Below are 27669 nucleotides of genomic sequence, written 5' to 3' on the forward strand. Positions count from 1 at the left end.
TCTCTCCCTGCCCCCCACCCTCCCCAGCCCAGACACCCGCACCCCTTACCTCCCAGAGGCCAGGGAGAAACAGCCCAGTGCTGAGTCCCGGGCTTGCATGGAGTTTTCTGCTCACTACCACCTCTTTGCTTTAGGGAGTGCTGGGAACTCCAGCTGCTGGGAGCCTTCCAGTTTCCTCCTCCCCCTCCCCCCGGCCTTGTTTTCTATTTGCAAGCTGGGCTCTGCCAGGTCCAGCAGCCCCTAGTGGTGGCCAACATCTCTGGAGCCCATTTCTGTGGGAGGGAAAAGGGAAATTCTGCACACACATTGATTTCTGCATGGCACAGAATTCCCTCAGGAGTGTAAAGTGCCCTGTGGCTCATGTGGCAGGACCTCACATGTAAAATAGTGAATGGCATCTTGCAAATATAGGCAAGGTACCTGCTATATGTCCTCCCACCTTTTCTATTGCTCCTCAGGGTATCTCAAAAGATAACCAAGAGTATGGCAGTTGTCAGGTGTCACCTGTGTATGGTGCTCTGCTCTATCCAATGTTGTTAACAGTCGGCTACGTGTGTTCTCCCTGTGTGCTGTCCCAGCTCTGCGCAGATAGCTGGCACATCAGATCTTGAGCAAACCGCTCAATGACCACAGACTCCAAACGAAACACAGTCTCTAGCTCCGCGGATCAGATGTCTACAGTTCTGCTAGTACATATATGCTCCCTATCAATGGACCGGCTCAGTCAGTGGCGGGATTTACCACTGCCCCCTAGGCCAGACAAAGCCAATTCCTCAGGGGTGCATTCTTATACGCAGGTACGAACAAGTTACACATCACTACTGATGTATCGAGGTACAACCCCGCTACGTGTTAGGGTGCCGCCTCTCAGCTGGTACATATTGGTTTGAACAAAACAACTCTATCCAACATATCCTTTTGACCCTGTCTTTGGGATGGGTCAGCATGTTCCTTGTTATCTGTGTGGAATGTACTAGTATCAGAGTGTTCTTGGTACCATCCTGGCACATATTTATATCTTTAGTGTCCAGTACCTTTTAGGTATGTGTGTGTTTGCAACATCAGCCCTTTCCTTGCCAGACTCTGGACAGGGCCTGTCTCTTGCTCGCAGCTTAACTTTGCTTTATGTTAACAAAGCCTTGACCATTACTTTGGTTCAGGCCTTAGTACCAGGCCTCTGATACAAGGATTTATGTTTCAGGGCCTCATCTTACTACAGCAGTGGCACTATTTATCCCTTTCTGACTCAAGGCTATGGCTATCAACATAGCATTGTAGTGTTGCATGACCTCATCGCCTTTTTGGTGGATCAGCACAAAGAGGTCGAGACCTAGGAGCTCAGTAAACAGAACATGTATATATTACTGGAAGAGGGTACAGAAGCAATTCCTCTCATGCTGTAAACTCCAAAACACTTTCTTTCCCCAGGCAGGAATCCACATCCTCTAGGGGCTGTCTGTTGATGTTGGTTGATGTGCCCCAAATGCAGACCCAACCAGCACAGTAACTTAGTTACTGTATCTTTGGATGTTTTTATCTGACAGGGTTGGTCTGCTATTGCATGACTAGTCCTCCATCCAGGACCAGACATGTTTAAAAAATGAATATTTGGATGAAGTGACTTTTGGGGTCCATGAAAGCAATAGGAGAAATCAATAAATAGAACTTACTCTGCTGGCTGTCCGGTCCATAATTAGGTACCGTTTAAAACCCATTAAACATAGCTTTGAATGATTGTAGCCCTAGGAGGGCTTTATCATGGATTTGAGTGTCTATATCTCTCTGTGCTTCAGGTTCTCCATCTGTAAAATGGAGAGAATGATATAGTACTGACCTCTTCTGTAAAGCAGTTTGAGTTCTATAGATGAAAAGCATTGTATAAGAGCTAGATGATGATGCTGTTGTTCAATAAGGGCTTCTTCCTATTTGAGTTTGCTTCATTAATGGATCTATAACCCACGCTATCATGTGGCAAATGAAATTGAGTTTGTCGCCTATAAGGACACCTGAGATGTAATCCTGGCTCTTTCACCGACTTGCTCTGTGACTTCGGGCAAATCACTTAACCTCTGTACACTTAACATCTGTGCAGTTTCTCCATCTGAATGCTAGGTATACTTCCACAGAACGGTGTTGTGAGGCTTAATCAATACATATCAAGTGCTTTGAGATCCTCAGATAGGAAACACAACATTAGTGCAAAATTTTTTTTTAAAAAGTACAGTGCTAAGATTTCATTTCAGGATCAAGTAGGAATAGAAGCTGGGATGTAAGAGTGTTTGTCTGAACATTGCTAATTGGTGATTGGTAAACAAGGTAAGTTATGAGAAATCTGTGTGTGTTAGTAACTAACAAAACACTATCATTTACAACTGACTGCATGCATGTGGTAGAACTGTTATGGTTGCCTAGCAATCAGCAGGATATATATTGTGGAGCAAAGAAATGTGGCTGAGCAAAAACATTAGTATAGTTTTCAGATGGGTGAGAAAGATGCATTATCATCCACCGAGGTGTTCAGACTCCTGTTGAAGTGCCTTTGTAAAGGGTGTAAGGAATTAAATAAGTTATGGCTGCACTGTTATCTAATTTTAATTCATAGATATTTAGGTCAGAAGGGACCATTATGATCATCTAGTCTGACATCCTGCACAACACAGGCCACAGAATTTCACCCACCACTCCTCCAAAAAACCTCACACCCCTATATCTGTGCTATTGAAGTCCTCAAATCGTAGTTTAAAGACTTCAAGGAGCAGAGAATCCTCCAGCAAGTGACCCATGCCCCATGCTACCGAGGAAAGTGAAAAACCTTCAGGGCCTCTTCCAATCTGCCCTGGAGGAAAATTCCTTCCCGACCCCAAATATGGCGATCAGCTAAACCCTGAGCATATGGGCAAGATTCATCAGCTAGATACTACAGAAAATTCTTTCCTGGGTAACTCGGATCCCACCCCATCTAATATCCCATCACAGGCCATTGGGCCTATTTACCATGAATATTTAATTACCAAAACCATGTTATCCCATCATACCATCTTCTCCATAAACTTATCTAGTTTAATCTTAAAGCCAGATAGATCTTTTGCCCCCCCCTGCTTCCCTTGGAAGACTATTCCAAAACTTCACTCCTCTGATGGTTAGAAACCTTCGTCTAATTTCTAGTCTAAATTTCCTGGTGGCCAGTTTATATCCATTTGTTCTTGTGTCCACATTAGTACTGAGCTTAAATAATTCCTCTCGCTCTCCGGTATTTATCCCTCCGATATATTTATAGAGAGCAATCATATCTCCCCTCAACCTTCTTTTAGTTAGGCTAAACAAGTCAAGCTCCTTTCATAAGACAAGTTTTCCATTCCTCGGATCATCCTAGTAGCCCTTCTCTGTACCTGTTCCAGTTTGAATTCATCCTTCTTAAACATGGGAGACCAGAACTGCACACAGTATTCCAGGTGAGGTCTCACCAGTGCCTTGTATAACGGTACTAAAACCTCCTTATCCCTTCTGGAAATACCTCTCCTGATGCATCCCAAGACCGCATTAGCTTTTTTCACGGCCACATCACATTGGCGGCTCATAGTCATCCTATGATCAACCAATACTCCGAGGTCCTTTTCCTCCTCCGTTATTTCTAATTGATGCGTCCATAGCTTATAACTAAAATTTTTGTTGTTAATCCCTAATTAAGCAGTTATGGACAAATTCAGCAAGCTGTGTGTGGGCATCAGCTGTGCCTCTGGGTACTATATAGCAGAACAATATCTGAACATTATTAAATACTGTAATGGAGTTCAATAGTGCTACTTAAATTAGCCAGATCTGAGGGTCTTACAAGTCTAAATCTAGATATATATAATTTTCTAAATAAAAGTTGCTGGATATAATTTAGTTTTAATTGTTCGGTATGTGTTTCTCAGTCTTGAGATGTGCCCTTTAGGTAATAAGATCCCCTGTTGAAATACTATTTTATCCTTTCTTAAAGCAGCACTTGGCAAATTAAAGAGAGGAATTTAAATCTCTTAGCAAGACAGAAAAAATGCAGTGTTGAGTACTAAACTATAACAGTCCAGTATCTCATTGTTGGGAAGCTTTTCCTGATATTTAGCCTAAAATGTCCTATTTGCAATTTCTTCCAAAGATTTCTAGTGATACACCCGTGTACAATGCTAAATAATTTGTCTCCCTCTTGGGAGTATTATCCCTTCAAATAGTTGTAGAATTCGTCACAGCTAGTCTTTGCAGACCCCAAATCAGGACCTTGTGCTTTCTGTGATTCTGTGCTGCAGTGTGCGCAATGGAATTCACCCCATACCACAGAGTTGTCTCAGAATATAAGCTTCAATTCAAAATAAATGTTGCTAACTGTTATGGTTGTAAAGAAAATCTTGAGAATGTGAGTCAAGCATAAATCATTACAGTGATGTCACTCTGGTCCAAGATTAGGACTCCTAGGCACTACTACAATACAAATAATAAATTATAATGTTGCCCTATGGCCCAAGCAGTTAGCCAGTATTTGGTGTCTTGACAGGTTGCTTGGGTTAGGAGCAAAAATTGATAAGACTCGGGTACATTCTTTGGTGCAATCCTGTTTGTTTAAAAAAGAATGTACACACAGACAGTCCTGAACACAGTAGAAACAAACAGGAAAAAGTCAGAAATCCAAGTCTGCTTTTTCAGTGAGAACTTTGTCCAAAAGATGATCTGTCTGTCTCTTGGCTTCCTCATAGGACCACACACCACTGCCTCTCCTGCTGTTTGCTTACTTTTTACCTGGCTCTCTAGATTCTTTTCCATACTGTAATGAGGCGAGACTCACCAGTGCGGTGCTTCCTGCGGGTTATCCTGGGAATTAGCTCAATTTCAGCCCAGAGTGCCCTCTGCAGGCCGGTGGCTCACGTGCCTCAGGCCCCGTGTCCTGCCTGGACCCCGGTGCCCTTTACCTCGGGGTTCTGCCTCTGCAGTACCCCCTGCTCAGGGTCTCCCCTCCCAGGGGAACCCCCACCCTCTAAACCCACCTTGCCTCAGTGGCTACTGCCAGTCATCATCCAGCCCCTGCTCACTGGGGCAGACTGCAGTCTGTAAACCACTCATCATTGGCAAAGGTGGGGGTCGGACCTGCTGCCTCTGCCTAATCCGGGCTGCACCCTTGAAACCCCAGTACCCTTTTTGGCCTTTGACAAGGCCCACAGCCTGGGGATTTGCCAGGCTAGAGCTCCCCAGCACTGCTCTGTCCCAAGTACCCTTCTCTCTCAAGAGCTAGAGAGAGACTGACTCAGCTGATGGTTCACAGCCCTTTTATAGGGCCAGCTGTCTCCTATTTGGGTGTGGCTTTTACCCTTTCAGGGCCGGAGCGGGGTGAGAAGAGAGCTTTTCAGTGCTGTCAGTGAGGTTTTCCTGAGCACTAAATTTGCTTAAACTCCTTTTTAAAAAGAAATAGGTGGAAATTGGTACAAACTTTTACATTAGAAACTTGCTGATGTTGGACCAAATCCTCAGCTAATGTGTAATATTTGGATTTCCCTGTAAAAGTATTCAGCAGAAATCCTCTTAACAATGGAATAATGAATCTTAATTAGTAACTTATTCCTATGTTAATGTCTATGGAAAATTAGACTGTAAGGAAGGCTGCAACAACTCTTAAGAGCTTGATTGATGTATTTGGGTTAGAGAAATAGCAGTACAGCCTTTACCATACCATAGAAAAGCCTTTTTCTCATTGACTCATATGCCTACACTACAGAGTCAGGTCAACATAAAACAGCTTAGGTCAATCTAATTCTGTAAGCATCTATACTAAAATGTCGCTTCTGCCGATGTCACTCGCTTAACTCCACCTCTCTGAGATGCATAGCATTTAGGTCAACATACTTAGGTCAACGCAGTGTCAGACACTGCGTTACTTACCTCCTGGAGGCCACTAAAGTTGATGTATCTCACAATGCCTCACTGTGACCGCTCTGGTCACCATTTTGAACTCCACTGCCTGGCGGCCAGGTACAGACCTCTTCCCTTTGTAAAGCCCCAGTGAAATTCCATTTCCTGTTTGCTCCTCACTCTGCAGCCCATAGAGAACTACATTCTATGGCCTCCCTACTTTCCTGCCTCAATTCCATGTGGCATCCAGGGCCACTGCACTTCCCCTACCACTCCATCATGGGGGACAGTACAGACAATCACAGTTGCACATACACCAACCGTGTCTCTCACAGGCCAGCGTATGTATTTGTGAAATGAAAATGACTGTTCTTTCCCCTTCGTAGGTTCTTTTCCCTGTATCTATAAACTTTCATTCAGTTATAAATATGTCTTCATTTTTATTCACAACATATGCTGGTTGTCGCTGACATCGTTCTTAGATAATAGCAATAGTGTATTGGCAATGTTCTAGTACTACACACAGCACTCATTACAAGGTTCAGACTGGAGTGCAAAAAACCAAAGCCAGCATTGCTGTGGCTCACTCTTAAAATGGTCTTTCAAAGCCTCCCGGAGCCGCATGGCTCCCTGTTGAGCTCTTCTTATAGTTCTGGTATCTGGCTGCTCAAAAACAGCAGACAGCCTTTCCACCTCCACCCCAGCAGAAACTTTTCCCCCTTTACTTCACAGTTTATGAAGCACACAGCAGGCAGCTATAATTGGGATTTTTTTTTCACTGAGGTCTAATCTTGTGAGTAGATAGTGCCAGAGACCTTCTAAATGGCCAAAGGCACATTCAACTGTCATTCTGCACCCGCTGAGCCTGTAGTTGAAGCACTCCTTGCTCCTGTTGAGGTGGCCTGTGTACAACTTCATGAGCCATGGGAGTGAGAGAGAGGCTGGGTCTCCCTGGATCACTATTGGCATTTCAACATCCCCAGTGGTATACCTCTGGTCTGTAAAGAAAGTCACTGCTTACAGCTTTCTGAACACACCTGTGTTCTTAAAGTTGCATGCATCATGCACCTTCCCTGACCATCCCATGTTTGGACTATTAAACATCACAAGTGATCCACCAGCACTTGCAATGCCATAGAAAAGTAGCCTTTTCTGTTGATCTATTCTGTGGTAAGGTGGGTCTGATGCTAAAATAGGGATATGTGTGGCATCTATACCCCCACCGCATTTCGGGAACCCCATTGCTGCAAAACCATCCACTATGGCCTGCACGTTGCCCAGAGTCCCAGTTCTTTGAAGCAGGATGCAATTAATGGCTCTGCACACTTGCATCACAGCGGATTTCCCAGTTCCAAATTGATTCCCAACTGATCAGTAGCAATCTGGTGTTGCAAGGTGTTACAGCGATCATCACTCACTCCTCCACTGTCAGTGTAGTTCCCATTTTGGTGTCGCTGTGCAGGAGGGCTAGGGCAAGGGCAAGGTCTGCTCACACATCCAGGAATGTGGCCTTGCACAGCTAAGCTTCTGCAGCCACTGCTTGTCGTCCCATACCTGCACAACAATACAATCCCACCAATCACTGCTTGTTTCTCAGGCCCAGAACCAGCTCTCCACCATCTGCAGCTGCTCTGTGAATGCCAACAACAGCCTTGAATTGTTTCTATGTCCCACAGCAAGCTAGCCTCCGAGGAATCCTCATCTTCCCTGCGGCTCCTCTGGTGGCTCTGCAAATACTGCAGGATCAGCGTGCTATGCTCACAACGCTCATCACAATAATGCAGAGTTGTGCAGGATTCATGCTTCTCAGACAGATGATGGACACACGGTTTTGTGGGGCTTTTGAAAAGAAGTCAAACATTATTGGAAGCAGAAAAAAGTATAGGATGAAGAAAACGGCATCATGTGACATTGAAACCATGTTCCCAGTCACCTCTGCTTTACTTATTTGCCCCCATAAGGCATTGCAAATGCTTCCCAAAACAGATTATTTTGTTGTAAATGATTGTGTTTAAAATAACACTTTACGCTTTGTGTAAAACCGGAACTTTCCTCTTTTTGAAATTCTGTTCTTTTCATTGACAGAGTACTCTTCAGGAAAAGAAATTGCTGAGCAGAAAGCAAAGCAAAAATCTCTGATCCCTAATGGCTGTAATCCACCTTGTTTTCCTTAGTCTCCTGCAAATAAGTAGGGCAATGCTGCTACCATTTATTTCTGATGCATCTTGTTTGAAGATAAATGAATCACTGGAAAATTTGCACTGGGGTTTGACATAGTGAATCAAAAGGATTTAATTCAATTCCTAAAAACCTGTAAAAAAGTATAAACACAAACCCTCTGCCTTTTGGGGCATATAGCAACCTAACTGCCTTGGATTAGGAAGAAATTTATTGAAGGACATTGAGGATTGGCATGGAAAGACTGCACTCAGTCAAGGCCCCATTGTGTTGAGTGCAGTACAAATGCATGAGAACATACAGTCCCTGCCCTGAAGAACTTAAATCTAGATTGATAAAAGATGCAACAAGTGCATATGACAAATATTAGGGAAGAGTAACAAAAAGGTCAAACTTGATAACACAATTTGATAGTTTAAGGATAAATAAATATAAGTAGTGTTCCCCCTTCAGCCATGCTGCCTAGCCATCTTTGACAGGCTGATTTCTTGTATGCGTCACGGCAGAAGTGGGTGTTGAGGAAGAATGCTATAGAATTAAGTGAAACAATAAAGTCTTTCAGTACAGCTGCTTGCAAATATTTTTACCAAGATAAAACATGGTGTTTTTATGGGAATGTAGGAGTGAGAGAAAGGAGTTGGACCCATTGCAAATGCATAATTAAATAGTCATCAGAGACAGTACTAGCAAGTTTATATAAATCTAACTACAGTACCTGACAGTTATTTCAAAGATTATGGTTATGGCATAATCTGCAGAAATGCCAAGTTACCTCATTATACATTACAAACAACTGTGCATTAGACCCGTGAACTAATGTGAAAATATGGATTAAAAGTTCTATATAATTGCTGGTACTGAGTGCCAGAACGTTTTTTTTTTTTTTCTGCCTTTCCCATTCCTGGTTGGCATATTAACCTCAGAGGATGAAATTGCAAGTCATTCAGCTAAGTTAGTGTCAGTACTGCTAGCCAGTTAAGTCAGTCCTGCCGCCTGAAATTTCCAAGATTGCCGTGTAGAGTTTATTGTGAAGTTTAAAGGGACAATGTCAACTTGGGGCTTTTTTGTTTTGTTTTTAATTTCCACAAGTCCCAGTTTATCGTCTCACCCTTAAATAGTATGTTTGGGCTGTTTTGTTATTTATAAGTGCTTTTCTGCTCTCTTGCTGATACTTAAAGGATTTTTTCAACAAAATAGAAATCTACAACTTGGGGAGACAATGAAACTGACTATATACAGAGAGCTGTGAAGTGCACGTAAACTGAAAAAAGAGATGATTTGTTGCTAACTTTAAGTTCCAATAAATGTGTGTGTTACTTCTGTTATAGGGAAGGCTGGTCATGACCCCAATATTTATAAATGCTTCCTCATGCTTTCCATTATAAAAGATTCGTGCAGTTTTTTTGAAAGAAGCTCTAACGTTTCCACTGTTTTTCAGCAGACCTTTGAGATTCAGCAGGGAAAAAGTCCTGGGGTGAGAGATGTGCCTTTGGCTTGTCCCATAAGATTCCATTCAGCTTTTGTTGAATTGTAAACAGTTTAAAATGGTGGTTTCTGTTTTTTCACATGCGATCTTCAGGGAAGTGTTGGCAACATGCCAAAATAACACTAACATTCCAAAGAGCTGGGCATCTCTCTCCCAAACCATTTCCCCCTCCCCCCATTCCAAAATCCAGCTCATGACCCCAGGATACCACCATCCCATCTCTGGGAAGACAACACATTTTGCTTTAATTTTAACCTCATTGTAAGGGGGGGGGGGGAATTGATCACTGAATGGGAAGTTGGTGTTTACCTAGGCACCTGTTGTTTTGACCTGACTTACATTCAGTACAGGTGAACAGAGGCAGTACTAACCAGATATAGAGAAACTGAGGAAAACAGAGTGAAATTGATTAGAAGGAAAAATAATTAAACAGAAAAAAATAAATGTAAATTGCGTGTTCTTTAAGAAGTCCTCAGATGGTCAAAAAACCACGCTTCCACATTCAACAAAGAGAAATGCTTTTGGCAAAAGCCTATCCTGGTTATGAGAGGAAGGCCACAATTAGAAATAATTTTAAAAATCTATAACAAATGAGGGGCGGGGAGAAAGGGGCATAGAGAGCAATCAATATAAACTAGAATAGAAAAATAGGAAGCTAAAGACATTAGGGAAGAAGTCATGTCTGGCAGGACTACGGTCAATAAGGAGTTTAAGCATGTCTGGAACAAAAGAAATACTAACGGTGGTATAGGCTAATTACTAGATGGAGATGGATAAATTGTTAATGAGGCAGAAAAGGTAGAAATGTTGAATAAAATTTCTGATTTGTGTATGGAAATAAGTATATGTGGTTTACTCCTATCACATGAGGTTGGTTGATTTAATTTCCAGTACATGAGTAACAGGAGGATGTTAAACATCATCTACTAAGGAACAGTTCTAACTCAGGACCTCATAATTGGCACCCAAGAATCTTAGAAGGTGTCTGAGGAGTTATCTGTCTCACTAATGTTTATTTTTAATAAATTGGGGGGTACCGGGGAAAATCCAGAAGACTGGAAGTGCACTAGTGTTGTGACGGTATTCAAAAAGGGCAAGCAGGATGAACAAGGTTAACCTGGCATCAGTGCCAGGCAGAAGAATGGTAAACTTGATACAGGATTGAGTCAGTAAAGAATGAAAGTATGAGAATATGCCAGTCAATTCGGTTTTATGGAAAATAGATCTCCTCAAACAAACCTGCTTTCATTCTCTGAAAAGATTACAAGGTTTTTTTTTATAAACTTAATTGCATAGGTGTAATATACTTAGATGTTTGACTTAGCACTGCATGCAGTGTTGTTGTAGCCATGTTGGTCCCAGGATATTAGAGAGACAAGGTGGGTCTTGTATTTAGCTGTACCACTCTTCGTAACTTTTTCCAGATCTGAAGAAGAGCTTTGTGTAGCTTGAAAGCTACTCTCTCACCAACGGAAGTTGGTCCAATAAAATGTATTACCTCACTGATCTTGTTTTTCTTAGTACTTCGTATGACATTCTGATTAAAAACGGTTGTACAGTATCAATGAAGCACACGTTAAATGGATTAAGCAACTTTTAACTGACAGATCTCAAGTAGTTGTCAATGGGGAATCATCAAATATGGGTGTTAATAGTGCTAAGTACTATAGGGCTTGTTAATTTGGCAAAGAAAGGCAAATGACTAGAAGTTAAAGGCTGATAAAATTGTATCTCATTTCCAATTTGAATTTAACAATGAAGGTAATTAATCATTGCAAGAAATTGTGTAATGAAGTGAAGGGCTCTCCAATTCTTGAGGTCTTCAGAGGGGTACCTTTCTGGAAGATATGCTTTAGTCAAATACAAATTATTGGGCTAAACGTAGGAGTAGAGGGGTGTAATTCCGTGGCCTGAGATGTACAGAAGGGCAGACTAGATGATCTAATGGTTCCTTCTGGTGTTAAAATCTGAGGCTATGAAACAGTGGGGGTAGAAGCTTCCCTAATTCCTGGAGGTTGGGGGATGGGGAAGGTTGGGCTGCACTAACCCCAGACTAATATGACAACTGTAAAAATTTATTTTTTTACCTGTTTCTGTCTAAAACAAACAAAAGCACTTAGGAAATTACATACCAACAAACTACTGTAGCAGAATGTTGTGGTTACAAAGTCCAGCAGCCAAAAGTTAGGAAATGCCAGATTTATAGTTGCCCATGCAACTTTAATTTTGCCCCCTTGTTTTTATATATTATGATAAATTAATTACATAGTAATTTTTTTCCTCATTCCACCAGGAGACCGTTAAGGTCATTTCCAAAGTTTTACTACTTGCTTTTAACAATTTAACAGTGTTTTAGCAGTTTCTATTTGAATACACTCTGTAGTAATAAACTTTCAGACAAAGGCGCTACAGTAATAGTAAATGTGATTTTTTTTTTTGTTTGTGTTCATTCAAATGTTAGATTATTATTTTGACATTATACTGTGAATAGAACATACATTTGTGTGGATGACAGAGCCAGGACATTTATCTGTTTCATTGCTCTAGATTTTTGTCCATTTGCCTCTGTCTGTTTTAAAACATTTGACATAATCCTTTCCTTATGGTCTCTTTGAGTGCATTGATCCTGAAAAATGGTTTGCTCAGTGCTCGCATTTAATAGCCTATAAAGATGAATGGAGGATGTTCATATCTGTCGTTGCTGCTGTTTGAGTTAATATAGCTGTAGATTTGAACTGTCTACACCAGGGGTCGGCAAACTTTTAGAAGTGGTTTTTTAGACGGTCTCTCTCTATAAGTGTGTATATATTATATAACTAAACTATTGTGGTATGTAAACAAGGTTTTCAGAATGTATAAGAAACTTCATTTAAAATTAAATTTAAAATGCTGATCTTGCACCGCCGGCCCGCTCAGCCCGTTGCCGACCTGGGGTTCCATTCACCTAGCCAAGCAGCAGGCTGAGTGGGGCCGGCAGCCAGGACCCCAGACCGGCAGTGGGCTGAGCGGCTCAGCCCGCTGCCACTCAGCCCGCTGCCAGGCTGGGGTTCCATCCGCCAGCTCCTGCCAGCCGGGGTCCTGGCTGCCGGCCCCGCTCAGCCTGCTGCCAGTCTGCGGTCCCAGCCCTGTCCATATAGAGTAGGTACCTACCTTCTCCCTGGTTCTAGCCATTCTCTTCCCCTCTCTCTGCATTGAGCTGAGGGTGGGAGTGCTCTGAGCACAAGGCTGGGAGTGAAGGAGCAGGCTGGGGGTTGGGGTGCAGGGTGCGGCCAGGAGCTAGAATGAGGGAAGGGGCTCAGGGTTGGGGCAGGAGGTTTGGGTGTGGAGCGCTTACCTGGGCAGCTCCCATTTGGTGGGAGGGGTGCAGGTGGGAATGTGGGGGTGTGCGCAAGAGCTCCTGTTTGGTGCTCAGGGTGGGGGTGGGGATGTGGGGGGTGCAAGAGTCAGGGCATGGGGCGTGTGAGGAGGGTGCAGGAGTCAGGGCAGTGGGCTGGGTATGTGTGGGGGGTACCGGAGTCCAGGCTGGGGTTGTGGGGGGGGACAGGGCATGGGGCTGGGGTGTGTGTGGGGTACAGGGGTCAGGGCAGAGGGCTGGATGTGTGAGAGGAGGGGTCAGGGCAGAGGGCTGGGGGTGTGGGCTTGGGTCGTGGGGGGTGCTCCCAGCCCCCTGCCCTTAGCAGCTCACGGCAGGGGGCTGGAGGGGATACGCCGAATCCACCCCCTTCCCCAAGGTCCCCAGAGCAGAGAGCGTGCTGCGGCTCCGCTTTTCCCCCTCTCCCCCTCCATAGCAAGGGCCATCAGCTGATCGGCTGCAGGGAGGGAGAGGAGGAGGGGCAGGAACCGAGCACGCTGGGGGAAGCTTGCCTGCCCTGCAAGGAGAGAGTAGGGGGCAGAGAAGAGCGGGCTGGGCCTGGCAGGATTTTTAATGACACGCTGCTGTAGACAGCAGCTTGCCATTAAAAATTGGCTCGTGTGCCATCTTTGGCATGCGTACCATAGGTTACCAACCCCTGGTCTACACTAAATAAAATCACCACTGCGGGGGAAGGCTGTGAAAATGAAATCTTAAATTCTGCAAAAATTTAATTAGACATAGGAGCTGGAATAATTTTATGCCACTTGGGGATTTAAGACACATGCAACTGGTTGTAGCTCCAGTAGATACAGGAGCAGTAACTTACATTAGTAATACTTGCAAAAAGAAAAGGAGTACTTGTGGCACCTTAGAGACTAACCAATTTATTTGAGCATGAGCTTTCGTGAGCTACAGCTCACTTCATCAGATGCATACCGTGGAAACTGCAGCAGACTTTATATACACACAGAGAATATGAAACAATACCTCCTCCCACCCCACTGTCCTGCTGGTAATAGCTTATCTAAAGTGATCAACAGGTGGGCCATTTCCAGCACAAATCCAGGTTTTCTCACCCTCCACCCCCCCACACAAATTCACTCTCCTGCTGGTGCTAGCCCATCCAAAGTGACAACTCTTTACATAATCCAGTCGGGCTATTTCCTGCATAGATCCAGGTTTTCTCACATCCCCCCCCCCCCCATACACACACAAACTCACTCTCCTGCTGGTAATAGCTCATCTAAACTGACCACTCTCCAAGTTTAAATCCAAGTTAAACCAGAACATCTGGGGGGGGGGGGTAGGAAAAAACAAGAGGAAACAGGCTACCTTGCATAATGACTTAGCCACTCCCAGTCTCTATTTAAGCCTAAATTAATAGTATCCAATTTGCAAATGAATTCCAATTCAGCAGTTTCTCGCTGGAGTCTGGATTTGAAGTTTTTTTGTTTTAAGATAGCGACCTTCATGTCTGTGATTGCGTGACCAGAGAGATTGAAGTGTTCTCCGACTGGTTTATGAATGTTATAATTCTTGACATCTGATTTGTGTCCATTTATTCTTTTACGTAGAGACTGTCCAGTTTGACCAATGTACATGGCAGAGGGGCATTGCTGGCACATGATGGCATATATCACATTGGTGGATGTGCAGGTGAACGAGCCTCTGATAGTGTGGCTGATGTTATTAGGCCCTGTGATGGTGTCCCCTGAATAGATATGTGGGCGCAATTGGCAACGGGCTTTGTTGCAAGGATAAGTTCCTGGGTTAGTGGTTCTGTTGTGTGGTATGTGGTTGTTGGTGAGTATTTGCTTCAGGTTGCGGGGCTGTCTGTAGGCAAGGACTGGCCTGTCTCCCAAGACTTGTGAGAGTGTTGGGTCATCCTTTAGGATAGGTTGTAGATCCTTAATAATGCGTTGGAGGGGTTTTAGTTGGGGGCTGAAGGTGACCGCTAGTGGCGTTCTGTTATTTTCTTTGTTAGGCCTGTCCTGTAGTAGGTAACTTCTGGGAACTCTTCTGGCACAGCCCCGCAACCTGAAGCAAATACTACCCCCTAGAATTTCTTCCCCGCTGCTGTGCTTTTTATTCCAGATCTTCACCTGCTGTTCTGAAACTGCCAGCAAGCTACTGCTTTACAGGATCACTTGCTTTCAGCTGAAGCACTAAAGCAGCAGCTAATTGGTAACTGTCTTATTTTAAAAAAAAATTCTTTACTGGAGTGGCATCAAAGTGATTTCCACTTTCACTATAATTACCCAATTTCTCATTTTTATTAAAAACAAACAAAAACTATTGATTGGTATAAAGTTGTAATGAGGAAAAGGACTTTTTGAGCTATAAATTAGACTGTACTACAAGGTACTCTTTTTTTGAGGTATGTCAAATACAGAAGGTAGGGACTTTTGAAGGGACTAGAAGGCATAGGAACAATCTCAAATACCAACTCACGGATGGGAGTTTCTTCCTCTTTAATGCCTCTTTCAGATTTCTGGTCATGATGCTCCTTTAATTTTTCTGTGACTATTGTTAAATTTGGAAAGCAAAATAATAGATCATTAGAGTCTTTTGCCCTTGCAGAGCAATAGATAGCAAAGCTTCTACTCCAGCCAACCCCCAGAGAGAATGTATCCAGTTAAAGAAACTGATTCTAAAACTAGAGAAATTCATTTGTATATATAAGAGAATAGCTTTTCTGGTCATCCTCATCAAAGGAGGCAAAGGACTTTCCGGTCCTAGCACAGGATATAATTGTATGTATGCTTCCCCGATGTCATCAGTGTTTCAAGATCTGTGTTTGTGTGAGGCAGCGTTCAGTTCAATCTTTTGGACAGTGGCTAATCAATAGCATCGAAATTCAGTCCTGCTTTGAGTGCATGTTCTTTGGAAATGGACGATAGGATTTTTCAGAAGCACCCAGCGTTGCCCTAATTCTGTTCCCAATGATTTCAGAGATAAATCTCATTGACATTGGTTTAGATTTGCTCAGAATCGGTTTTCATCAGTTTGGTTTATTTGTTTATACTAATAAATCTCTGACTGAGCGGTTTAGGATAATTTTGGGAACAGGTTTAATGGGATGCTGTCTATGAATTTTCTTAAATTGGCCAATTTCAAGAGAGTCTGCTTTCCAATGTGTCTGTAATTTAAAAATATAATCTTGGTAGGGAAAAAAATGTCAGTGCTGCTAACTCTTGATTTTATTGAGTCTCAAGTTATTTTCCTTCTTGCCTTAGAAGCTGGAGTCTAGGGATTTGATAGTGTTCGCTTTGGGTGTGGTTGTATGTGTGTCGGGAGAGGTAGGAGGTATTTTTAAAAGAAGTTTAAAACCATCTCTTATGGTTATGGAGAAACACTAAGGTGGTGATTTCAAGTTATTCTAAAGACTCAGAAAACAAAAACAACCTAAAATCTATTAAAAATATCTCTCTTTTTAGCCAATCTAATGATTTTTTTGGGCCATGACTTACTTTTGGCTAGCTAGCTTTGGCAATGCTGCATAGTATAAGAATTTTTCTGCAAACAGTAAAATGGATCACTTAACCCCTTAACCATTGCTTTGAGATTATTTTTGTTAATAATAAAAAAAAAAAAAAGTCCATGGAAGCAAACTTGCAACCTCAGAAATGCTGTGTGAGCTTTGACCATTCTCTTATGCAACAGGCCCCTGGAAAAAGTAGAAAAAATAGACTAATTTTGGAAATACCTTATTTAATTGCAGCTTTCATTTAACTTTTGCCTCCTTTGGAAGAGAAACAATAGGTAGGCTTGGAATAATTAGATTTTATTGGTAAATGTCAATTTCACTGTGCATGCACAAATCCACAAAAAAGTCCATTGATGATCAAAATTTACAAAAACATGTTAAGTAAGAGAAATACTGCTTGAGAACTTACTAGAGTTTGATTTATTGATTTGCTTTGTGTATTTTGTAGGGCTGTCAATTAATCATAGTTAACTCACGTGATTAACTCAAAAAAATTAACCATCATTAAAAAATTAATCGCGATTAATCGGAGTTTTAATTGCACTGTTAAACAATAGAATACCAATTGAAATCTGTTAAATATTTTTGGGTGTTTGTCTACATTTTCAAATATATTCATTTCAATTACAACACAGAATACGAAGTGTACAGTGCTCACTTTATATTTTTGTTTGTATTACAAATATTTGCACTGTAAAATTATTAAAAATATAGTATTTTTCAATTCACCTCATGAAAGTACTGTAGTGCAATCTCTTTATCGTGAAAGTGCAAATTACAAATGCCTGGGGTTTTTTTGGTTACAAGACTGCAGTCAAAAACAAAACAATGTAAAACTGTAGAGCTGACAAGTCCACTCAGTCCTCCTTCTTTATCAGCCAATCGCTAAGACAAACAAGTTTGTTTAGATTTGCAGGAGATAATGCTGCCCACTTTTGTTTTCGAGTGCAGTTATTATTTGTACATAATTCTACATTTGTAAGTTCAACTTTCATGATAAAGAGATTGCATTACTGTACTTGTATTAGGTGAATTGAAAAAATACTACTACTTTTTTAGTGTAAATATTTGTAATCAAAAATAAATATAAAGTGAGCACTGTACACTTTGTTTCTGTGTTTGTAATTGAAATCAATATATTTGAAAATGTAGAAAACATCCAAAAAATTTAAATAAATCGTATTCTATTTAACGGCAAGATTAATTGCAATTATTTTTTTTAATCACTTGACAGCCCCAATATTTTGATTATGTTGACAATTTTTGTCTTAATGGTGAAAAAGCTTTAACTTTTTGAATCTCAGCATCCACTATCATAAAAAATTGTCAGGCCTCTTACCATAATTTCCTGCAACAGTGAAAATTTCAATAAAAATTGAAAAATGCACGAAATTATGGGATTTAAGCAACTGTGAATATTTAAATCTTTAGAAGTCTTAAAATAAATATTAGTATTATCCATTGAAATTATAGCCTCTTTTTAAATCTTCTTGTAGAAAATTTCCTGTTTTGCTACACAGGGCAGTCATCCCAGGGACTGGATCAATTAAGATAAGGTAGAAAGTAGTTTTATGAATAAAAGTAAGTTGAAAGGAGCACATTAGGGTAACATAAATAAGAAATTCTGATGTTATTCTGTACCATGATTAAAATCTTTGGGAATATTAATGTGTCAAGTAGATGAAATCTGTATTTGTTTCGTTTGAAGCGTATATCTCTTCAGCGCATTGGGCTGTATACATGCTGAGTTGCTAATAGCTAGTCATGTCCAAATATTGTCATTTATGATTTCATTGCTCGGAGTTTAATATTCCAGGCCCCAAGTCTCCACACAAATGTGTTTCTGATGTTTTTTTGGTGGGGGGTGTTGTATTTGGGGAGGAGGGTATTAATTTTTGTTTTTGTTCAGCTTGGCCTGATTTAAATAGTATGCTCAAAGGGAAATTTTAAAAAAGTTTATGTAAAGAATGTGGTGATCAGTAAAACGGAGAAATGTTAGCCAGTATGTATGTCTCCACTGAAGGTCCAATATTCTAGTGAAAACTTGGTGTATTTCAAAGAATGCTGCTGAAAGTCACTGCTGCAGAGAGACAGTGATTTAGTTCTGGAGTGAAATTCAAAATAGCGGACCCTTTTTTAACTAAAACAGAATTTACATGTGAAATATTTAGGACGTGTGTATGTCAGCAATGATACAAGCTAATATTGGCTAATGCTATGGGGTTGCTTGCTACTGTTGTATGTTGTGCTTGCTCCTGATGAGATCCTCTCCTTAGCAAGAGATCCATATGGAACATCAGCATATTCAACTCTATTCACTCTCGATAGTATAAACAAATACAGTCAAACTGAGTGTGGATTATAAACTCTAACCGGTAGTTCAAAAGATTTACTAGAGACAAGTTCTCATTTTTCCCTACTGTAGTTTAAATTGGGCATCATTCGATGATTTTCCTCACTGTCAACAGAAGTAACTTACAAACTTAGGTCAAAATTGGGAGCGGGATGGGGGAGAAGTCTTGGTAGAGATCACTTATGAAATTTCTCTGCTATCATTGTCTAACAGGGAAGCTGAGGTGTAAGGCTTGCTGTTTATAGAAAAAGAAAATATTGAACATAGAATATCAGGGTTGGAAGGGACCTCAGAAGGTCATCTAGTCCAACTCCCTGCTCAAAGCAGGACCAATCCCCAACTAAATCATCCCAGCTAGGGCTTTGTCAAGCCTGACCTTGAAAACCTCTAAGGAAGGAGATTCTACCACCTCTCATTCCAGTGCTTCATCACCCTCCTAGTGAAAAAGTTTTTCCTAATATCCAACCTAAACCTCCCCCACTGCAAATTGAGACCATGACTCCTTGTTTTGTCATCTGCTACCACTGAGAACAGTCTAGATCCATCTTCTTTGGAACCCCCTTTCAGGTAGTTGAAAGCAGCTATCAAATCCCCCCTCATTCTTCTCTTCTGCAGACTAAATAATCACAGTTCCCTCAGCCTCTCCCCATAAGTCATGTGCTCCAGCCCCCTAATCATTTTTGTTGCCCTCTGCTGGACTCTGTCCAATTTTTCCACATCCTTCTTGTAGTGTGGGGCCCAAAACTGGACACAGTACTCCAGATGAGGCCTCACCAATGTCGAATAGAGGGGAACAATCACGTCCCTCGACCTTCTGGCAGTGCCCCTACTTATACAGCCCAAAATGCCATTAACCTTCCTGGCAACAAGGACACACTGTTGACTCATATCCAGCTTCTCATCCCCTGCAACACCTAGGTCCTTTTTTGCAGAACTGCTGCCTAGCTGCTCGGTCCCTAGTCTGTAGCAGTGCATGGGATTCTTCCGTCCTAAGTGTAGGACTCTGCACTTGTCCTTTGTTGAACCTCATCAGATTTCTTTTGGCCCAATCCTCCAATTTGTCTAGGTCCCTCTGTATCCTATCCCTACCCTCCAGCGTATCTACCTCTCCTCCCAGTTTAGTATCATCTGCAAACTTGCTGAGTGTGCAATCCACGCCATCCTCCAGATCGTTAATGAAGATACTGAACAAAAACGGCCTGAGGACCGACCCTTGGGCCACTCCACTTGATACCGGCTGCCAACTAGACATGGAGCCATTGATCACTACCTGTTGAGCCTGACAATCTAGCCAACTTTCTATCCACCTTATAGTCTATTCATCCAGCCCATACTTCTTTAACTTGCTGGCAAGAATACTGTGGGAGACCGTATCAAAAGCTTTGCTAAAGTCAAGGAATAACACATCCACTGCTTTCCCCTCATCCACGGAGCCAGTTATCTTGTCATATAAGGCAATTAGGTTAGTCAGGCATGACTTACCCTTGGTGAATCCATGCTGACTGACTGTTCCCGATCACTTTCCTCTCCTCTAAGTGCTTCAAAATTGATTCCTTGAGGACCTGCTCCATGATTTTTCCAGGGACTGAGGTGAGGCTGACTAGCCTGTAGTTCCCCGGATCCTCCTTCTTCCCTTTTTTAAAGATGGGCAGTACATTAGCCTTTTTCCAGTCATCCGGGACCTCCTCGGATCACCAGGAGTTTTCAAAAATAATGGCCAATGGCTCTGCAATCACATCCGCCAACTCCTTTAGCACCCTCGGATGCAGTGCATCCGGCCTCATGGACTTGTGGTCATCCAGCTTTTCTAAATAATCCTGAACCACTTCTTTCTCCACAGAGGGCTGGTCACCTTCTCCCCATACTGTGCTGCCCAGTGCAGTAGTCTGGGAACAAGGTCAAACTATTAAGCTTTGAACACTGATGCTACTGGAAGGGTTGGCCGGATGTACCTGCTGAATAGTCAGATGCAGCCTCTTCTTCATGAGGAATAGACTATGTGAACAGCAGCTGCTCTTTCGTCCCAAATTCCACGTATCTTTGTTTACTTCTTGAAAATTACAGTAAAAACTGATAGCTGAACTTGGGAATTTGGGATTCCTTGGTCATGAATCAGTTTTCGCATGTCTGTTCCCTAGGTTGATGGACAGCAGGGCTGACATGGAGCTGATGAAATTGATCTCAGAGGTCTGTTAGCCTTACTGTTAGCCCACCCCTGCCATTCGTGTCATTGCAAAGTGTTGATTGCTACCTATGCTCATATAGAAGCACCTTAAGTAGATGTAAGGTTTAGAAGGGGAGGCTGGAGGAGTGGTGTCTGTAGAGGGAAAATAGTCAACAGCATAAGCTTAGGAGTTTTGTCAAAAATATTAATCTTGGTTTGTTTTTTAAACTGTTCTTTTCTTCCAGATGCCTCTATTTATTTTGTTCTTCTCCTTCCCATATCAGTCCTCTTTAAACCTTAACTTCACTCTCAGTTGACTCTCTCCTCCTCTTGGTTTCAAAATCTTGGGGTAGTTTCAGGCTGAAAATATTAGCCAACCAGACTATTTGGATATTTTTGTTGCAGTAGTTAAGTTACAAATCCGTTTCCATTCTGAAAACAAGGGTTTAGCTTTTTCAAACATTTACCTTTGGGCTCATTTTCTATGCATTATCTTAACCCAATACTGAATAGTGCTTTTTACCTATCATTGTACTTAGCTTTTATGTGTGTCATTTCATCTGTAGATCTCAAAGCACTTTACAAAGAGTGTAAATACGATTTTATAAATAGCATTCCCTCATGTAGACCCCAATCCTTCACACACTCTCACATGTGTAACTTGACTACATGAGAAAAACCATTAGAATCAGTGGGGTTACACATGAGTAAAGTTATACACATGCTAAAGTGTCTTCAGGATAGGGAATATAGTATGTATGACATAAAAGCACTGTATAAATGTTAACTTAGACACCCTAGACTAAATACTGTGTTTTTTCTTATACCTTGTACAATCCCACCGATGCAAGTGCAAGGGAATAGGACATGAGATAATTTTACCAGTGTCTTTTTTTGGTTTAACATAATGTAACTGTGTCCACTGTCTCTTTTCTTGAGAGAAATTAAGTTATATCCCAGCTAGTGTGTGTCTTACCTTTGAAGGAATTATGTAACGTTAGGGTGATGCTTTGAGAGTTCACCCAGAACAATAAGGGGTTGTCCCTGCCTTTTCAGTAAACCTGGGTGCTTCTGTGCTTTTGCAGCTTTGGCTCAACACCCTGATATCAGCATTCTGCTTTTACAGCACAGTGGCCTCATCCTGGCTTCCACCAGCATAAGTTAATGATCCATTTAAGAAGTAATTTAGGAATGTAACTGAATATTTAAGAAAAATAAAGCATGATGACCATAACCAAAACATTTTTGCAAGTGGAAATAACCACTTACAATCAATTAAATGAGGCTTCCCACTATTCAATGCAGAAATCAGTGAAGGGGAATAACTGGTATTTAAAATCCTTCATTAATTTTCCCATATATAGTACTGTTTTGTAGAAAATGTATGTCATATTTGGCAAAAAAGATCAGGAGAGAAAATTTGGACAGAACAAATGAATTCTATTGTACCACTATTTTCTTACTCTTTATCATTTACCTTTGAATCACAAGGGGAAATCAGTAATTTACCTTGTTAGCTTATTTGTTCTTTTAAGAAACAATTTCTCTTTCTATTTGATGTAGATAGTCATTCGCAGTGCAACAGGGAAAGTAAATGTACAAAATACAAGTGTAAGGAGTATTTTCAAGTATCCATACTGTGGTAAGAAAAGTTAAGAAATGGAAATAATGTTCAGTTCTTGCTACTGAATGTCTTTTAGACATTTTAGGAGATTCACCATTGACTATAAGGGACTAATTCTTGCTGATTTGGTGATTTTTTTTTTTTTTCCCAGCTGTTTCTCTGTGATTTTGGAGATGATGTAAAGGTTGTCCACAGAAGTTGATCAGTATTAATTCATTTTTACCATGCAGAACGTTTGTGTTTTTCTATAGATCTTGCCGCTGTAAAAGGGAAATCTTTCATTAGGAATTTGATGAGGTTGGCTATTTCTGTATCTATATCGGGATAGATATGAGGAAATGCTATATAGATAGATCTAGATATATCTAACTGGTTTTTCAAAATATTTCATCCACATAGATCTCACTCTTGGCGCACAGGAACCTGTGCGCATAAGATCAGATTATTTTGGTTAGTAGTGTCCACTGGAGCTGCATTCATGCACTAGATATCTTTCTGCCCCCCCCCCCCCCCCCGCACACACACCCAAGGACATTTAATGAAGGGAACATGCCCCAACATCCCATAGTTCCTTTGCCAATACAGAATCCAAGAAGGAGTAGGACTCCTTAATAGCAGGGAAGGAGGTGAGTCATGGGAGCCATGTAGACAAAGCATCTTAAACCACAGTTACTGTAAGGTATGTAACCATTCTTTCCTCTTTGAGTGATTGTCCACGTGTATCCCACTCTTGGTGACAAGCAAGCAGTTACCCGTTTTCTTGGAAACAGGTAGTCCTACTTAAACAAGGATTATAGGACAGCTCTGTCAAAATGGGCATCTGATCTGGAAGCCTCTACCAAAGAATAGTGTCTTGTAAAAGTGTAGACTGAGCTCCACATAGCTGCCCTCCAGCCTCTGGAAATAGGGACAGTCATCAAACAGGCCGCTGAGGCTGCCTGAGTCTTAGTGAAATGAGCTATTATGTGGCTAGATAGGTCTAACCTGGCTAGCTCAAAACATGTTCTTATACATTTTTATAAGATGTATAAATGAGATGGTTGAGTTCAGGATCCTGACGAAAGAAAGGAGAGTAGCAGAATACGGACTCTGGACTTAGAAAAGCAGACTTTGACTCCCTCAGGCAACCGATGGGCAGGATCCCCTGGGAGAATAACATGAGGGGGAAATGAGCCCAGGAGAGCTGGCTGTATTTTAAAGAATCCTTATTGAGGTTACAGGAACAAACCATCCTGATGTGTAGAAAGAATAGTAAATATGGCAGGTGACCAGCTTGGCTTAACAGTGAAATCCTTGCTGATCTTAAACACAAAAAAGAAGTTTACAAGAAGTGGAAGTTTGGACAAATGATCAGGGAGGAGTATAAAAATATTACTCAGGCATGCAGGAAGGCCAAATCACACTTGGAGTTGCAGCTAGCAAGAGATATTAAGAGTAACAAGAAGGGTTTCTTCAGGTATGTTAGCAACAAGAAGAAAGTCAAGGAAAGTGTGGGATCCTTACTGAATGGGGGAGGCAACCTAGTGACAGAGGATGTGGAAAAAGCTAATGTACTCAATGCTTTTTTTGCCTCTGTCTTCACGAACAAGGTCAGCTCCCAGACTACTGCACTGGGCAGCACAGCATGGGGAGGAGGTGACCTGGCCTCTGTGGAGAAAGAAGTGGTTTGGGACTATTTAGAAAAGCTGGAAGAGCACAAGTCCATGGGGCTGGATGCGCTGCATCCGAGAGTGCTAAAGGAGTTGGCGGATGTGATTGCAGAGCCATTGGCCATTATCTTTGAAAACTCATGGCGATCGGGGGAGGTCCCGGATGACTGGAAAAAGGCTAATGTAGTGCCCATCTTTAAAAAAGGGGAGGAGGAGGATCCAGGGAACTACAGGCCAGTTAGCCTCATCTCAGTCTCTGGAAAAATCATGGAGCAGGTACTCAAGGAATCCATTCTGAAGCACTTGGAGGAGAGGAAAGTGATCAGGAACAGTCAGCATGGATTCACCAAGGGCAAGTCATGCCTGACTAATCTAATTGCCTTATATGACGAGATAACTGGCTTTGTGGATGAGGGGAAAGCAGTGGGCATGTTATTCTGTGACTAAAGCAAAGCTTTTGATACGGTCTCCCACAGTATTCTTGCCAGCAAGTTAAAGAAGTATGGGCTGGATGAATAGACTATAAGGTGGATAGAAAGTTGGCTAAATCGTGGGGCTCAACAGATAGTGATTAATGGCTCCATGTCTCGTTGGCAGCCAATATCAAGTGGAGTGCCCCAAGGGTTTGTCCTGGGGCCAGTTTTGTTCAATATCTTCATTAATGATCTGGAGGATGGTGTGGACTGCACCCTCAGCAAGTTTGCAGAGGACCCTAAACTGGGAGGAGTGGTAGATACGCTGGAGGGTAGGGATAGGATAGAGAGGGCCCTAGACAAATTAGAGGATTGGGCCAAAAGAAATCTGATGCGGTTCAACAAGGACAAGTGCAGAGTCCTGCACTTAGGATGGAAGAATCCCATGCACTGCTACAGACTAGGGACCGAGCAGCTAGGCAGCAGTTCTGCAAAAAAGGACCTAGGTGTTGCAGGGGATGAGAAGCTGGATATGAGTCAACAGTGTGCCCTTGTTGCCAAGAAGGCTAATGGCATTTTGGGCTGTATAAGTAGGGGCTTTGCCAGCAGATCAAGGGACGTGATCGTTCTCCTCTATTCAACATTGGTTAGGCCTCATCTGGAGTACTGTGTCCATTTTTGGGTCCCACACTACAAGAAGGATGTGGAAAAATTGGAAAGAGTCCAGCGAAGGGCAACAAAAATGATTAGGGGACTGGAACACAGGACTTATGAGGAGAGCCTGAGGCTTTGTTTAGTCTGCAGAAGAGAAGAATGAGGAGATTTGATAGCTGCTTTCAACTACCTGAAAGGGGGTTCCAAAGAGGATGGCTCTAGACTGTTCTCAGTGGTAGCAGATGACAGAACGAGCAGTGATGGTCTCAAGTTGCAATGGGGGAGGTTTAGGTTGGATATTAGGAAAAACTTTTTCACTAGGAGGGTGGTGAAGTACTGGAATGCATTACCTAGGGAGGTGGTGGAATCTCTGTCCTTTGAGGTTTTTAAGGTCAGGCATGACAAAGTCCTAGCTCGGATGATTTAGTTGGGGAGTGGTCCTGCTTTGAGCAGGGGGTTGGACTAGATGACCTCCTGAGGTCCCTTCCAACACTGATATTCTATGATTTGAAGGTCCGAATTGTTAATCTCTGTGAGGATATTGCCTGACCCTTAACTTTCTCTGCAAAGCCCATGAGCAGCCTAGGTGTGTTCCTGAGTAATTTCGTCCCTTTAAGATAATATGGTAATGCTCTTATTGCATCAAGAATATGAAGTAGCTTTCCCCAAGGTTGAGTGAGTGTGAGAGAAGACAACTGAGGTATTAATTAATGTGTTCATATAGGATTCTGAAACAGTTTGGGGCAAAAACTTGATGAGGCCTGAAAACAACACTGTCTTTATGAAACATATATAAGGGGGCTTGCCATGAGGGCCTGAATCTCCCCCCACAAGTCAAGCTGATGTAATGGCTACTAAAAAGTCAGTCTTGACTGGTTGGTGGTATTGGAAGGTTGCTAAAGTCCCAAAGGTGGTCTTGGGGGTGGATGTACTGGAAAACCGATCTTGTCAAACTAACTTGGATACTCTCATCAAAAAAAGATATCAAGTTTGATAAAGATAATAGTGTTGATGTAATATCCATAAGCTTCTATAAGGCATTTGACTTGGTACTGCATGACATTTTGATTTAAAAAAAAAAAAAAGTAAAACAATACAAAATTAATATGGCACACTTAAATGAATTAAAAAGTGGCTGACGTGTTTCAAAATGTAGCTGTAAATAGGGAATCATCATTGAGTGGTTGTGTTGCTTGTGGAATCCCACAAAGATTGGTTCTTGGCCCTACCCTATTCAACATTTTTATCAGTGACCTGGAAGAGAACATAAAATAGTCAGTGATAGTTTGCACATGACACAAAGATTGGAGACGTGATAAATAATGAACACCAGTTAGTGATACGGAGCGATCTGGATCGCTTGGTAAACTGGACTCAAGCAAACGTTATGAATTTTAACATGGCTAAATTTATACACCTAGGAATAAAGAATGTAGGCCATACATACAAGATGGGAGACTCTATCCTGGGAAGCAGTGACTCTTGACAAAAGATTTTGGGGGAGGAAGGGGGGGTACGTATGACAGATTTGTTACCATTCTGCCTTAGGCTTCAGGTGATCAGGCTGAGGCCACAGGATCATTTGGGAAGGAGATGACAGAACACACCAAGAGTCTAAATTTTAAAGCTTTATTAATAAATAATAAAATAACAGCAGAGAGTGCGGGGGGGGGGGGTTCCCCACATCACTTAGAGGAAGAAAGAAAGTGTGTTTGCCCCAAGCCCTAACCCACTTTCATACTCACACCCGCACAACGTGAGGCTGGCCAGGCCTGGGTGTAACGTAAGAAGAAGACTGGGAGAGGCGGACGGAGTTCTGTCCTGTGTGCACAAGTCGTCCAGGGTCCACTGCCAATCTCCGAATTGCTCCAGATCTCAGGAGGGTCTTAACTGCTGGGCTCCTTTGGGGGTGTTCTATTCCACAACCTCTGCTCCTGGTGCTCTTTGTGCCAGTCCAAACCAGCTTTCTGTGGTGTTTTCTGCTTTCCCAAAACACAACGGCTCCAGGGATGCAAAGCTCTGCTCCCCCCCATCTCTGGATGCATAAATAGGAATCTCAAGAAAAGAATAGACAAGTTATTTTACTTCTGTATTTGGTACTGGTGCAACCCCTGCTGGAGTACTCCGTCCAGTTCTGGTGTCCACACTTTGAGATGGACATTGAAAAATTGGAGGGTTCAGAGACGAGCCACAGGAATGATTAAAGGATGAGAAAACATGTATTACAGTGACAGACTCTAAGGAGCTCAATCTATTTACTTTAACAAAGAGAATGTTATAGGGCGACTTGAACACAGTCTGTAAGTGCCTATATGGGAAACCCAAATTAATTATGGGCTCTTCAGTCAAGCAGAGGAAGGTATAACATGCTTCAACTTCCAGCCATTGGATCTAGATAAATTCAGTCCTGGATATAAGGTTGTTTTTTT

At 42.1% G+C, this 27669-nt stretch overlaps 1 protein-coding gene across 4 annotated transcripts in view; it reads left to right on the plus strand.

The window, feature by feature from the left end:
* The window catches only part of TDP1 (tyrosyl-DNA phosphodiesterase 1), a 118626-nt gene that overhangs the window by 41034 nt on the left and 49923 nt on the right, over nt 1-27669 (plus strand). The window contains exon 14 of one of the 4 annotated variants that reach the window (XM_048853974.2): nt 7963-11161. The exons of 1 other annotated variant lie outside the window; for it this stretch is intronic. In XM_048853974.2, coding sequence (XP_048709931.1) covers nt 7963-7990 — 28 coding nt within the window. In that variant the 3' untranslated portion in view covers nt 7991-11161. Of the gene's footprint in view, nt 1-7474; nt 7933-7962; nt 11162-27669 lie in introns of those variants that run through there. 2 more of the 4 variants (XM_048853972.2, XM_048853973.1) reach the window with 2 other exon arrangements.

The sequence above is a fragment of the Caretta caretta genome, chromosome 6 (genome assembly GCF_965140235.1).
Source record: "Caretta caretta isolate rCarCar2 chromosome 6, rCarCar1.hap1, whole genome shotgun sequence".
NCBI lineage: Eukaryota > Metazoa > Chordata > Testudines > Cheloniidae > Caretta > Caretta caretta.